The sequence below is a fragment of the Argiope bruennichi genome, chromosome 9 (genome assembly GCF_947563725.1).
Source record: "Argiope bruennichi chromosome 9, qqArgBrue1.1, whole genome shotgun sequence".
Lineage (NCBI taxonomy): Eukaryota > Metazoa > Arthropoda > Arachnida > Araneae > Araneidae > Argiope > Argiope bruennichi.
In genome coordinates, this window is record NC_079159.1 from 125,859,908 (window position 1) to 125,875,835 (window position 15,928).

The following is a 15,928-nucleotide window of genomic DNA, read 5'->3' on the forward strand; positions in this document are numbered from 1 at the left end:
CATTAATATCAATCAAAACTGTATTTATTACAGCAGTTTTAAATGTACGTATATAACAAAACTTTCCTTTAATATTTAAATTTATTTATTCATACAAATTGTTTTCATATAATACAAGTTGCAACAAATACAGATAAAACACTTCTTATGCTTTGTTCACAGTAATACCATTAATGATGTGGTTTAGTTTATTCATTTTTAAAGGAATTGATTTGAAATCAGATTCGTTTTTAATTGTTTTACTTTCTGCATCATTTACCATTTGATCTACAACATCATTCTTAGTCTTTAATTTCTTAGGTGGTCTACTCTCTTTATCCAAAATGAGAGCCAAACTTTTAAGCTGCTGATCTGCAGTCGAAATTGTAGAGACTGTTTTTTGTTTTCTTTCATGTATTGGAGAACTTTTTTCTGGGCTTGGCGATGGAATGTTACTTATGGTAGATACCTGAGTCTTTCCGCTATTTGGTGGCTGGAAAAAGTAAGTCTAAAAAAAAAAAAAAAAAAAAAAAAAAAACACACACATTTGGTTACTAAAAGCATTCACAGATGAACAACACTGCAATAAACATTTATAAAATAAATTCTGCTTCTTTTTTTGGTTGAAAAAGCCCGAGATTAATTTTTTAAAATTAAGCATAAATTAATCACTTATGTTTATAAGGAAATTACAATGAAATGTTGATAGAATTATTTGACATTTTCCTCATATAAGGAAGTAAAACACATAAAAATGAAATAAATAAATACGGGAAAAGTATTTTGATAAATTTTGTAACTTAATATGCGGTTTTTATTTTTAAAGAATTTGAGGTATTTTTCTAAATGACCAAGAGTGCAATCATTCGTCTTAGTGATATTATGATTCTAATAAATCTTAACTAATTAAATAAAAGAATTTCATAAATATTTAAAAAAGAATGATAGGTGGAGAAAATCACAGTATTGTAATATTTTAGATATGCAAATAAATTGGTTTGTCACTGAAATGCAACGCCAATGAGGAGTTTTTCACCCTAGTCAGAAATACCTGAAGATTCAAATTTAATTTAGATACTCTAATTTATTGTTGCATCTTATATTTATTATTTGTGAACTTGCAATTCTCTTTGCAAAGACAGCTGTAGATTGTAAAGTAGAATTTTTTAAAAAAACACTTGATGTTTTAATTTAATTAAGGTTACATGGGTGCATCATTGTTGGTTATGGATTAGGTTCTTTTTACCAGATGAAGTTAAAAAGATATGCTATTTAAATAAAAGGACTGAAGTAAATAGCATATCTATCTAGCATTTTTTAAAAAATTTATTTAAACTTTTATTATTAATTACTAGTATTTAATTTTAACTGTTATTACTTAACTATTTATTTAAAAAGTGGAATGGAAAATGAGTTTCATCCTTAGTCTTTCCAAAGTTGAATGCCTATAATTATACAGCATGAAAGGATAAAAGAAAAGTATTGTTGGTAGTTGTTGGAATATTTGAATTGGTGAAGAAAAGCCTTGTGCAAATGCAGCTACCAAGAAAGAGAAATGGAAATATGGCTGGATGAATTCATATACTTTAATTAACATTACAGCTTATTAAATGGTTTTTTCAGTATTTGAACTCGTGGTTTAAACATTTTAAGACTAAAATATGCAGAATTTTTATTTAGAAGTTGAAAGATAACGCCAGGAGAAATAAATGAAACAGAAGGAATTGAATCTAAACTCTATTGAAAATGTATATAATGTTAATTTCCTTAAAGAGAAATTAATAAAAAATCTTTGAACACAGAGAAAACGTGTTGGACTCTTCAAAACTCTCATACTAATGTATAGAAGAAAAACTGAAATTCTATAATAATGGGGCCACTTTGTGAAAATTGTTTTGTGAATATCCTAAAAAAAGATACATCAAATCTTAATGTTTTAAGAAACAAACAAAAAGTAAGCTTTGGTCTCTGAAATTCTGTTTTGAGGAATTAGTCCATCGAAGCTTTTGGAGCAGTTAGTAATGAACTCATTTTGTTATGACTGATACTGATTTAAAAACTTGAAGAAACTTTCAATCAATGAGCATTACTGGCAGATAAGAAGCAAAAAGGAAGGTGATATTGACTTTTTAACTAAAGATATTAAGAGTAATATTCAAATTATTTTAAAAGATGCATTTTATATTCCTAATATTATAAATGGGGCTTAAAATGGACATTACTGAATTTAAGTTAAAATTGGAAAATAATGTAATGCCAGTTTAATTCTAAAAATGAATAATTTATCTACTTTTTGGCAAGAAATGTTGTATATAGGTTATGACTATCCTTTATTAGAAAATACTGCATATGTTAATTTAAATTTAATTCATATTAATTATTTCATGCTAATTTTTGTATGATTAAAGATATGAGCTAAAAGGTTATAAAAAAGGATAAGCCTTGCATAGTATGTAACATAGTAAAGCAACTAAAGTAGCCCTGAAAAAAAAAAATGTTAATCTGCTGTCATTTTCTGAAATGTTAGTCTGTATCTATACTTAATTGTTACATTAATTTAAGTATTTGAAACCAGATATCATAAGGTGAAATAATCTGATACTCATACTTGTTAACTCCACATTTAGATTCTATCAGGTTCAGTAAATTAAATGACAAATATTCTACAAGCAATACATTGTTTTCTTTGGAAATATACCAACACCTTGAACCTTTCAGGAGCAAAAATGTATTATTTAAGTTCAATGGAAGTTGAATTTATATTTTCAATAAAAAAAAAAAAAAGCCTTATTTAGAAACAAGAATTTTAAAGAAGCTTAATTCTGTTCAAAATTCCTGTACAGTACTGTGTTGACCAAACATAATTTTTTTTTTTTTTTTTGTAAAATAAACTGAGAAGAGTAAAATTAAATATATCAATATCAAATGCAAATTTATTCAAAATATATTAAATTATAAAAAATATTCAACTAAAATGTTTAGTTCCTCAGAAAAATTAAGTTGATTTCTTTCTTAAAACCATAGACATATTATAATTTCTATAATAAAAAAAATATTTTAACTTTATTTAGTGACCAATGTGACTGAATATTAGAAAAGCAAATAAATGGTTATTAAAATATAATATTATTGGCTGTCTTTTTCGCAGCTGGAAATGTGACAGTGTTCAAATTTAATTTAATATTGTGTTTACTTACACATTGTCAGTATAAAGTTTGTGAACTAAGGAAAGTGGTAAATTGTGAAGTATTATTTTTTTAAGTTTCTTTATTAAATTTTTCTTTTCTTTTCTTTTTTTTCTTTTTTTTTTTTTTTTTTAACTACATGGTATTTCAATTTAAATAAGGATATGCCAAATATATGTATATTATGTGGGAAAAGTAGCAGAAATTAATTAAGTGGGAATATGAATGAAGAAAACTTCAATATAAGAAAAAATTATTTCATAAATAAATTTTTAATGAAAAATTCACCATGATGATTTCAGGTCATCTGCATTACACCACAAATGACAATACTGGAATTTTTCAATTAATTAACATGAATAATTAAACAAACACTTTTATTTTTAATTTTATTCATTTCATTTAACAATATTTTATCTGATGCTGTTTATGAGGTAACATTGAACTACATTTTAGATGGTTAAGGTACAATAAGGATCCATAAATACACATGCTATAATGTATATAACTCAAAATTAATCCTTCAAATTAACATTTTTCTTTACTTCTTAAACAAAGTTTAATCACTCATACCAAGAGAATTTTAAAAATTCATGATATTTGAACTCATAGGAAAAGTTTTTTGGAATAAACAATATATTAGTAAAGATTTTTTTATATATAAAAATTTTAATATAAATAGATGAAAGCATTTTAATTTATATCCTGATAATTGAATTTAAGATCATGGGGGAAAAAATGCACATACCACAAATCCAACAGCTAAAAGAGTATGGAATAGTAGCATCAAACACAAAACAACAGCAGCAATCTAAGAATGACAAAAATAAATTAATTCATATTAACATTGAATTTCATTCAAGTTTAAATACCAATTATTTTTAATGTTTAAAATTAATAATTGAAATATTCAACAGTAACTAAAATAATTTATGTTGCAAATATGAAAAGAAGGAGATGGGTCAATATATATAGATGCATCCCTATTATTATTACTATGCCATTGTATCTGAGCTTTCACTTGCATTTTTATGTTCTACTATTTTCATATTCAACCTTTTAAGATCTTTAATTCTAATTAATAATGCATAATTTAATCCAAACTCTTAAGGATTGTAATTAATAAATTACATTTTTAGATTCAACAACTGATATCTGTATGTAAAAATTGCAAGGAATTCCCACTCTAAAATCTACCATATTTTCAAGCAGAAATTAACAGAATAATGGATTCCTAACAAGCAGTTTTCATTTTAACAAATTCAGTTGAAGAAAGTTATTCCAGAACAACAGAAATAAGCAACTAAAGAATGATAAGTAAATAAATATCAACTTTAAAAAATAATTCTTCTATCATCAATCAGTTCCTTTCTGATCAAAATGTAACCCAAATTTTCAACAACAAAGTTATGCAAGATTTTCTAGAAAGATATTATCTCAAGACAAATAATTCTAGAAGCTTTTGCCTCTGGCCAAGAATTTTGAAATATGAAACATAAGAATGATAAAAAATAATTTATAAAAATCAGTTAAGTATTAAAAGTTAATCAATTGTGGGTGTCAATCAATCATCAGTGGTAATCATAATAATCAATGAAAATCATCAAGTCAATCAATCAAAATCATCAAGTCAATCAATCAGTGATCAATCATAAGTGGTAATCAATATCAGTAATCATAAGTGGTGTAAACTTTTATTATCTTGTAATATGGATATCATAACAACTTTATAAAAAAACTGGTCTCTAACTTTGTAATGAAATTATATTGAACAGTTTTGAAAATAAGATCAAAGATCATGAACAGAATAAGACTAGTATAACAGTATAATGCAATGGTGTGCAGAGTATACAAAAGAAATAATAGAATTTTCAAATTATTTCTTCACATTCAAACTTGACAAGCACTTTAAAACTGAATTGTAAGTAAGGGCAAAGGAAATTCACTTATTTTAATTAGTGAACTCAATCCTTAATAAATTATAACTAATATAAGCTAAAATTCAAAATTTTAGAATAAAGGTCATACTTTTTTATTTTCATCTCTAAAAATGGGCCAAAAAGTCTGGAGAAGCACTGTGCCAGAAAGTGTAGCTCCAATAATGACTAGAATCCACTGAAGCCATGCAACTTGTATAACCCATAAGACCTGAAAATGTAATATAATGTATATCTAAGCACAATAAATATAATATAAAAATTGAGTATCAATCAAAATTTCAAGATAAACTAAGGCTCTTTTTAATTTAAAATTTTATCAAAATGTTAAAGATTTTGTGTTATAATCTTCAAAAGTACTCTTTTATTAAAAGAATTAGCATCGATATTAGATATTTTTTATAATGTCTAATGTCAAAAGAAGGAAAGAACCAAAGAATAGTCTTTATAACAAGCAGAACCCAAGCACCTTATTAAATGGTGTAAAATAGTCAAAACACCTCTTTGAAAATTTTAACTTACTAAAAACTAACAAATAAATGTAGTTGACAAGCTTATTATGTAAGTATAAGGTGATATAAATTTCAAGTATGATATGATTCACTACAATTGTGGTGTAAAGCAACTTCACAAACATTGCAGCGATAAATAGTTTGACTGTGGCAATACTTGCAACGTAGTCTTCTACTGTCTGTAGACTTCACAATAAAATGTCCTTCGGATATTGGTTTTGTAAGGCTGAATTTGCTCGGACGTCCTGTAGCTGATCTTTTCTTATTTATCTCACTATCCAAGGGCGTCTGTAACAGATGAAGCACAACCTCTCGTCTAAACTCTAACAGTGACTTTTTACTTTCTCCTTCAGAAAATCGTGATATTCTCCAAGCATTTGTTAGTGCAAAATCGATGAAATTTGAAAATATCGGCCACCACCATCTTTTGCCACGGACCCTAATTCTGTAATTGGAAACAAAATTGTCACACATATATACACCACATATTTTCTGATTATATTGCTCAATGTAGTGACGTTGGGCTACTAATATTTTCTTCTTCTGATTTTTAGAGTATTGAGAAACATTATTTAGTGGTTCGATTTTCCCAAAAGTTGACCCTATTGTCACAACAGAGTTGTCGTTCCACGGAACAATAAGTATCTTTTTGTTTTCTTCATATTGAAAAAAAAAGATTGAAAATATCTAAACTAGTTTTATCTTCTACGATTTGTTTGATACGATCAATTGAAGCTTTTTCTTCATTTTTTGGTTGAGGCCTATCAATGGGTTCCTTTCTTGTCCATCGTAATTCTTTCTTTTACCGTTTGTTTGTTTTTGTTTTTTTAGCAGAACTTTTGGGAGGATCTAACTTCTTCTGTACATGAACTTCAACTTCCCCTGCAATATGTCTAGGTAAAACTTCATTATCGTTATTTAAAATATTTTCATTGCCTTCTTCATCACTAGCATCTGCTGTTTCTGGAGCTACAACAACAATATCGGTCTCATCTGCATCTTCGTCATCGGAATTTTGTTCGAAAAGTTTTTCCAAAGCTTCTTCTAATGTCAGATATCTTGTTCTACGCATTTTAAACCACAGAGGATAAAAAAAAAGTTGCTAACAATAAGACACATAGTACTGAAATGAAATCTTTCAAGAAGGATAACAGTCTACCCCCTTTCCGCTGACGTTGCGCGAACGCAACACTTGTTTTTACTTTCCCCTCCTCCCCCACAGAAACACCTGCCTTGTGGAATATATTGACAAAGAGTGACCTTGGCTAATGTATTTCACAACCAAACCTCAATTTGTTTTTAATTTTTATTTTTTCTAAGAAAAAATGAGTTCGGAAATTTGAACAAAAAAAATGCTTAAAGTAAAACATCGATTATTAGATGTAAAATAATTTATTCAAGTCAATTTTTTCACTGATTTACTAGTAGTGCTATTCTTTAACATAAAACTGCAATTTATTCAAAAATTTGTTTAATCGTTATTTTTTTAATATTTATTTATATTGACAATTGCGTCAACGCAACACCAGCGGTTAATGGGTTAATTAGAGCTCTTTACATAAGTACCAGAACAATGTGTTGTAGCAATGGATATAAAAACAGTACAATTATACATACCTAATAATATATATTTAAGCAAATATTTAAAAAATAGAAACTGCCAAAATATTACTTCAATTCCTTTTCTACAAAAAATCATAAAATTAATTGCTCTAATCAAACAATTATAAAAGATTTTAAAAGCATTTATATTCATTTATTGTTACAAATAATGCTAAACATAAGATACTAATTCAATGATAATAATTCCAGTAACAAATAACAACTGCTTGCCTATTACATTTAAAATACAAACAATTACAAATAATTGTTAAATTCAAAAATCAATTATTAAAATATTAATAAAAACACTTGGTTTAAAACAATCAGTACTGCTTTAAGTGAATTAAAAGGTTTTAAAAGCTTCTTTTGCAAAATTTTGAAGTGTGCAATTCCAAAGAGTAAAATGGCTCCTTGCTGATTCAGAACCCTATGATGTGGGTATTATGTATGACATTTGATTTATTTTCATTTCCTTCCTAGGATATTTCTCATTTTCCCTTTTTAAACCCGTTTCATGGGTTTGAAAAGTCGACAATGGCCCCCAATGTCCTTCAGATACTTTTTTGTTCTCATTGCTGTCAATTTTAAACTCATTTTTTTTTTAAATGTAAAAACCTATTTTTGCGAAATTTTATTAAAGTTGTATTTAGCCATATTCATTATCTTATTGCTGTTCTAATCATAATGAAATTAAAAAAAGTCGCCACATTTCTGAAAGAGAAGTTGGTCCGGATGGCTGCTGCTATGATCATTTTGGTGACATTATGCTTTGGATGCATGTATATCATAGTACGTTTGTTGCGACATGTTTTCCTTGGCAATTTTCCCGGCTTTTTAGACATTTTTACGAATTTCCCTGATTTTTACAAATTGATAAAATTTTTTGGCTTTTCCCTGATATTTTTTAATGTCATTATACTGCAGAATCATATTTCCTTCAGACAAAACTTATTTTGATAACTTTTGCAAAAATATCATGTTTTCCAACATTGGTTTTAGTAATAAAGCATAAGATATTTATCAATCTTATTTAAAAAAAAAAAAAATTATAAGGGGAACTTACTGATATTGGAACATAAATAGCTAGAGAATATCCATACACACATAATATTTCCAGAAGAGTGTATCTATTTGAACTCTGTCTATACCACATTAAGCCCCACAGAATTATAGGCAGCAAGAAAACATACGAATAGATAGCAGTTGCTGAAAGAGATACTGAAAAGGAAATTATACAATTTGTCAATAATTCCAACTATTAAAATAGGAATCTTAGTATCATTTTTTTTTTGTTTTCATAAATTCATAATCAGATGAAACTTTATATATAAATTAAAAATTTAATTAATTAACTATTAATTAAATAATATCAATAGTTTCTTGAAAATATTAAAACATATCATTTAACATTTCAAAACTCTAGAAGTGAGTAAAAAAAAGAAACCAATTCAAAAAATCCATCTTGACATGCATGAAGATATAAAATTTTCCTTCAATATTAAAGAATTTGATAATATTCAATGTTTGCATTGCTGAATTAATAACATTGCCATTTTGTCAAACATCTAAATGGGACTTGATTTATATCATTACTTTTCTGACAGTTGGTTTTCATCCCCCATACTGTGCTCTGGCTTATGGAGAGTAAGAGTCTGCTATGAAATAAGATATTACTTTAACTTTCTACAGGTTTTGGAAGAATTTCCAAGTAAGATGCTTCATTTTTTTTTTTATTAATCTCATTTCTTTCTGAAGAAGTTTCTAGCAATGAATCAATATTTTGAATGTCTATTGACATTTTCCCTAAATAGTTACAATTGTTTAAAGATTCATTGAATTTAATTGATTTTTCTTCAGTTAGTTTTTATTTTTTTATATCATAATAACCCATCCATTCTCTAATGTATCTGAACATTACACCACATTTTCAGGGAACCTCAAATTTATTTCTCATTATTTTCGGAACATGAAAATAAGCCACACAGTGAAATTTTTAAAAATAATCTAATTTCAGGTTTTTTAACTGTCTAAGTTTCTGGGGGGATTTTATTTTTCTTTTCTTTTACATAGTGCTACATTAGGTACCCGGATACTACAATGAATAGTTTCAGACTTAAATCTTAACAGAAACTCACTTTCACACAACAATAATCTAGCTCTTTCATACTAATTGTTACTTTCAGCATTATTTGGAATAGTCCCCCCCCCATGAAATATGCTTGAATTAGCCAGATAAAAATCAAATTACTCATTTACAACTTCTAAGCTATTACCATTTTTTTAAAAATTCTTTTACAAATTAGATTTTCATATTACAAACTTTCAAAATTTTGAAAACTTTCAAATACATCACTTTTATTTTTTAAGAAATAAGTCAAACCAATGCCATAAAATATTTTGTACTACTGAATGAATTAGGTTGAATAGGATCACACAGATCAGCGTGAATTAACTCAAGAATTTCTGAGCTTTGATTTATGTCAACATTAAAATAAGTTTTTCTCATTATTTTACTTATATTGTGTTTTACATTTAAAATCACTTATATCACCAATATCAATAAACTTTCATTTTAAGTACATACTTAGGATTTATTTGACAATCTGTTATGCCAAAACTCGTAATTGTTAGTAGATTGATTAGAAAAGTAATATTTTGAATTATTCAGTGTTCTAAATATACTTCTTATCGACCATTATTCTTATATACTTTAATAACTAGTTCAATATCTTTATCAAATATCAAAACACAATTATTATCAGATTTAATTTTGCAACTCTTATCCATTAAGCATGTAATACATAGTAAATTACATCTTAATTGAGGAACATAACTTACATTTATAAAAGTTAAATTAATAAGATTATCATATTTTGTATTCACAGTTTTTGCATTCATGTTCTTGACTCCTTCATACAAAATTTTAGAATCTTTACCTTCTAAATATATATCTTTATTTCAAGGATTATTTTATCAAGCCACATACTGTCTTTGAGCATATGACAAGGAGCTCTACTGTCCAGAAACCATAATTTGTTATTTAGTTTTTCAGGATGTAGAAGCAGTAAAAATAAAAGTTTCATTCTCTACCTGACTGGTTGACATGAAGAAGAATCTTTTTCTTATAATCTGCAATGAATGTATAACATAAAAACAATCCTTCACCCATGATTTGGACACCTACAAAGCCTTGAACTTGAACTTTTGTTTTCTCTTGAATTACAACATTTCTGCATTGGCCCTATAGTGCAATTAATCAGTGAATTAAAAGTATTTTCTTCTTCACTCTATTGATTTATACTGCATTATGAATTGCGCATTATAAATATATACAGTATTATGAATTATGCTCTCTAGATGAGACATCTAATCCAGGTGGATGACACTTAGTCACAATCCCTTATCCTGTAATGATATAGACATTCATGAATTCATAATTTTTTATTTGAATATTTTTAATTCCTTTCCAGCTTCAATTTTTTTGTGTTCTGTCTGTATCACATACATATGTATAAGTTGCTAAGCCTTTATCCCACAACATTTCTGCATCTTCCTCAGCTACGAACTGCGATGCATTTAAATCTGATAGTGGGAGCTTAATGTATGCAACAGCATCAGAGTTTTTCTGATTCCATTCTGCTACATCTTTTTTACTGATTTTTAAAGCTTAGAGTGGCATTCCCAAACAGTCCCATTTAATTCCAGAATATTTATCTGTCTATTTTAAAGCATTCATTTCAATTCATTTTTTTTTTCACAAAGAATTCTAAAAAACCAAAAACACATTCTGCTCTCATTTATTGTTGTTTTTCAATAAGATCCTTGTCATTGTTCATTCAGACAGCACATTTATTATATATGCACAAACACATATAAATAGGACTGAGGAATAAAACATCACACAGAATTTTCAGTTTAGTATCATAAGCACACAACTACACATTCAAAGATTTGCAGGGATAAAAAGCGTGAGTGACTAGAATGAAGGAAGAGGGAAGCATCAAAGGTATTGTAGAAAAAAATTTGCTTTCTTCATCCCAACAAAAACTGAATTACAACTGACATTTAAATTGTTAAACAGGAGAAAGAGAGAACTTATAATACATTAAATGACATTGTGATATCATTTATGACAAAATAAATTCTCATTTATCAAAATTTAATTGCAATGAAGATTTTCTATACTATTCACAATCAAAATCATTTTAAAAATAGTAAATTAATTGAAGTGGAATAATTTTTAAAAGCATGAGTAATAAAATAATAATAAAGGGAAATATTTTATCTGGTTGAAAACAACCATGTTTTGGTGTAACGTTATGGATTTTCTAATAAATGTCAATAAAATAAAATGAATACAATATATTACCTCTGTTATAAATATCATATGTTTATTAATAAAGAATTTGTTTTCTAATATAAGTAATATATGTCTTATTTCCATTATAACAGACCATAAAATAATTATTTCTACTTTTTACCTTTGTGAAAATCATAAGACCATGTATGAGCACTTCGACCTTCAGTTGTAAGGTAATTAGCTATATTAGCACAGATGGCTGTACTAAACACCAAAGTAGCAGCAATCCAAAAAGGACCTGGAAATATTTTAATGTGGTTGAATCTTTCTATAAAAATAACTAATTTAATAAAATATGAGCACATAATATTCTTACCATAAAGGTCAGGCTTTGGTCGTATTTGTCTATCCAGAAATGTTGCTCGACCTGGCAAGGGTATCATGGACCACATGGTTCTCTGGACCACTTGCTCTGTATCAACATCAAAAAAACTCTGGTAGTAACTAAATTTCCAAAATGATGAGCCTTCTTTTTTCTCTGTGCCTAACAGCTACAGATATTGGAGAACATCATTAGAAATATTATCACTTTTGATTATTCAGCTTTCAAAACAAATCTGATGAACAAAAGAAAAATTTCTTTTCCTAATTATTTACATACATAATATAGAAGACATCAGATTAATCAATTATAAAGTACTAATTTTGCAAAGCAAATAATAACAAGTAAGTCATCATTTCAGCAACTACATTTAGTCACGTAGTAAGATACTTTCAGATTTCAAATTAAAATAAAATGCACAATCTATGTTTGAAGTTTTTTTTTATTGTTAAATTCCATAGCTTGAAGCTAACTTTTTATCTTGATATACCATATACAGTCGAGTCACCACTTAATAAAGTCTCATCATTTTGCTTAAAACTTTGTTATAAAGAATATAAGTCAAATACTACCTTCATCACATTCTGCAATTACCTTGATTAGTTTACTTAACACTTTACAATAAATCATGTCATCACAAATATTTCCAAATCTGTTTATACTACTACTATGTAACTAGCTTTCATACATTTTTTTTCAACTAACAAAAAGTGTCTAATTGAAAGAAAAAGAATGTTTTTTTGAAAAATAAATAAAATTTTGTTGCTTATTCCCTTTTTCAAACTGTTCATATAAATATAGGTTTAATGAATTACCAAAATAAAACTTTTTTTTAAAAAAAAGCACTAAGTAGTTTTAAAATGTTTATGCTGTGAGGCTTCTTTAAAATTTGTAAAATTAATTTAAATAATAAAAATTATTTAAGATTAAATTCTTGATGCAATAATGACTTCTGTAACAATTCAATATAGTTTTTGGAATTGGATAATTGGAAATGCATACATATTAGCTATTGTTCACCATGATAGTTATTATAAAAACATAATGTTGAATAAACATATATTTATAATACCAATTTGAATATGCAGAAGTTTTCTTCTAGTGTATTATTCATGAATATAAAATTAGAAGACATAAAATGTTTAAAGAAAACAGAATTTGCTCAAAGAATACATCCCCCCCCCCGACTACACAATAAAAGTGGTTTTTCTGTTTTGTAATCACAAAAAAGTTTATATATATATATAATTTTTTGAAATAAACATACATCTTCATTTTCATCTCCAGGTGAATCTAAATTTTCTTTGTAATTAGAGTAACTTCCAGAAGGACTAAGAGTAGCAACATCAGGACTGGTAGCCCCCAATGAAAAATCTGAAACAAATTTCACATAAATGAATGGTGAGATATTGGGAAATAAAAATAGTTTTGAGTCTAATTATTGATTATTCACGCACTCAATGATAATGAAAAATATTCACATAGAAATGGTTTCATAATAAATATAAGAGAACAAAAACATTTTTTATATCCCCTCTTGTACATATTATATTTTATGATATATGAAAGAAGTAATGGTAATGATAAAAGGCAACCAAGAGAGAATTAACAGGAAAAAAAATAAATATATGCTTTAATTAGGTTCAAAATTGCGTCACACACAGAAGGAATGTATAAATAATCATATTTTTTTTATTGAAGAATAAAATACATTCAAGCTTCTTTGATACAAATACATATGCTAAAGAAACATGCCAGTAAATAACAATTAATACATTGTAACTGCACAATTTTTAAATTAACTATTCATATTCAGTACAATGTGCTTTAAGATAAATATAATAATGTCTTTAACAGTTGTTTGATCTCCAAAGATAATATTTAATCTGGATATTAGATTGTCAGATTAAATACATATACAGATTATATACAATAATTTTAAATCAATAATGCATTTACAGAGGCAAAATTTTTATCATTTACAAAATAACAAACAATTTCTAAATGAAAGAATCATCAAAGATCGATCAATAGAGATAAACTTGCATATCCTAAAACTTCTAAAATTCAATTATATTTTTCATGCAGATCATTCAATTTTACGAAATCAATTATAAAGTTATTAAATCTCAAACAGAAATATATATCCAACGAAATATATGTCCTATATAAGGCCAGGTCTATTAAAAAGTTATACTAACCTAACTGGCAGATAAACTAATAAAATATACATTGTATGAATTATAGAATATTTGGATTATAATACACATTTACACTAAATTATTAAAATCATTATTAAATTTTTGTTTATAATGTGTTGAAATATTAATTATTCATTAATCAGTCACGTTACAGTCCATTTGACAGGTCCTGCAAAATAATAATTTTAAATAACTTTGTTTTCTTATTTCTATATTATCATTTATAATAAATGTATGCTTTATTTGCAAGCCAGGAATAACAAGTCTGGTTAATAATTCATAATAACTTATTATTTTAGTCATATTTACTGATTAAATAAATAAATAAAAATATATACATTATCATAAATTGACAAAAAAAAAAAAAAACAAACATAAATAAATATTTGATTCAATAAAAAAAAATTGAAATGTGAAACCAAACTGGTCAGTTATTAAAAAAAGGCCTACACAATATGTGCTAATTCCACAAAACCTTCAAATTCCAGAACTACTTTTTTAAATAGAAAATTAAAGAAACATTATATTCTTAAAATATAATTTTTTTCCTCCACAAAAGTTAAACATTTTTCATGTTAGATGCAATACTCTTCCAGACAGAAAAAGTGATCTTGAAGAAGTGATTCAACAGCAAAAGTGCACAGCCCAGTTTTTAGAAATTTTTTTCTCTCATTCATTCAAACATTGCTAGCAAAATTTTATTCTGGTTATTCTCATTCTTCCTTTGCCCAAGAAAATAATTAGTTTAGCTCTTTAAGCAGTTTTATATTTTATGTTTATTTTACATTAGAAAAATCTAAGAAGTAAATTTAAAATAGAAATAGAAAAAATATCTGCAGTTAAAAGTTATCTGAACTATGCAATCTCCAGAAGGAGATTTCACTTTAAAAATTATAATTTTTACAAATTTAAAAAGAAGGAAAGTCTAATGAACTTCAAGTATTAACTGCTTACTGCACTGATAAATTTTTCCAAGTTATCATCAAATATTTTTATAAAATACCAATTTCAAGCCACATTAGAAAAGGTTTTCTAACATAACACCTTTATCCTATAGTACCTTAACACCTTAGCGAAAGAATAAAAAGAATTTTATTACTTTCGCTAACATAAATTCTATTTTTAAATTTTATTGCATGCAACAACTTTTTAAACTATTCTTCCATCATTGACATATCTCTAAAATTTGTAAGGTAATTTCTCTCTTCTACAAAAATGAATTTACCTTGGAACTGAAGCTCAGATTGTGCATCATGTCCATCATCCAACTGAAATACAGAAAATGAATTCCATGAACAATAAATATTTAATACATGGGTATTTGCAAAATTGTTTATAAAATTAACAGAAAAATTTCAATTCCTATTTATAATTTCTAAGAAATCATATAAACATAGCCACACACATTTACCAGGTTGAAATCAATTACGTCACGTTCAGAATATTAATATATTATTTTTTCCAATTTTACCTGTATAACCGAAGATCGAGGTAATGCCATATCTTCTTTGAATGCCTAAAATTGAAATTTCATGTCTTGAAATATAAATTAAATTAAGTTCATTTCATAAATTAAGTTCTTTCGGAATAGTAAACAAAACGTAACCAGAACCGTATGACAACAAACCGGATTGATGGTGTTGCCAAATAATAATAACATCTGCAAAAAATAATTTATGTTATTTAAATATCTTTAAATACTTAAAATTTGGGATTTACCAATAGACCGAAAAAAAAATTCCTATTAGTTCTAGTAATTAAGAGTTGAAAAAAAGATTCTGGTTCTCTTCAACTATTGAGAAGATATATATGCACATATGTATAAATGGT

General features: G+C 26.5%; 1 protein-coding gene across 1 annotated transcript; it reads right to left on the reverse strand.

The window, feature by feature from the left end:
* Window positions 1-83: 83 nt before the first annotated feature.
* On the reverse strand, window positions 84-15,729 carry LOC129984456 (protein YIPF1-like). The gene is made up of 9 exons (XM_056094341.1): window positions 15,570-15,729; window positions 15,324-15,366; window positions 13,165-13,271; window positions 11,892-12,066; window positions 11,697-11,813; window positions 8,279-8,433; window positions 5,193-5,312; window positions 3,913-3,975; window positions 84-487 (listed from the first exon to the last, which is right to left on the reverse strand). Exons 1-9 carry the CDS (start codon window positions 15,597-15,599, stop codon window positions 146-148), a joined length of 1,152 nt encoding a protein of 383 aa, XP_055950316.1. The 5' UTR covers window positions 15,600-15,729; the 3' UTR covers window positions 84-145.
* Window positions 15,730-15,928: the final 199 nt, after the last annotated feature.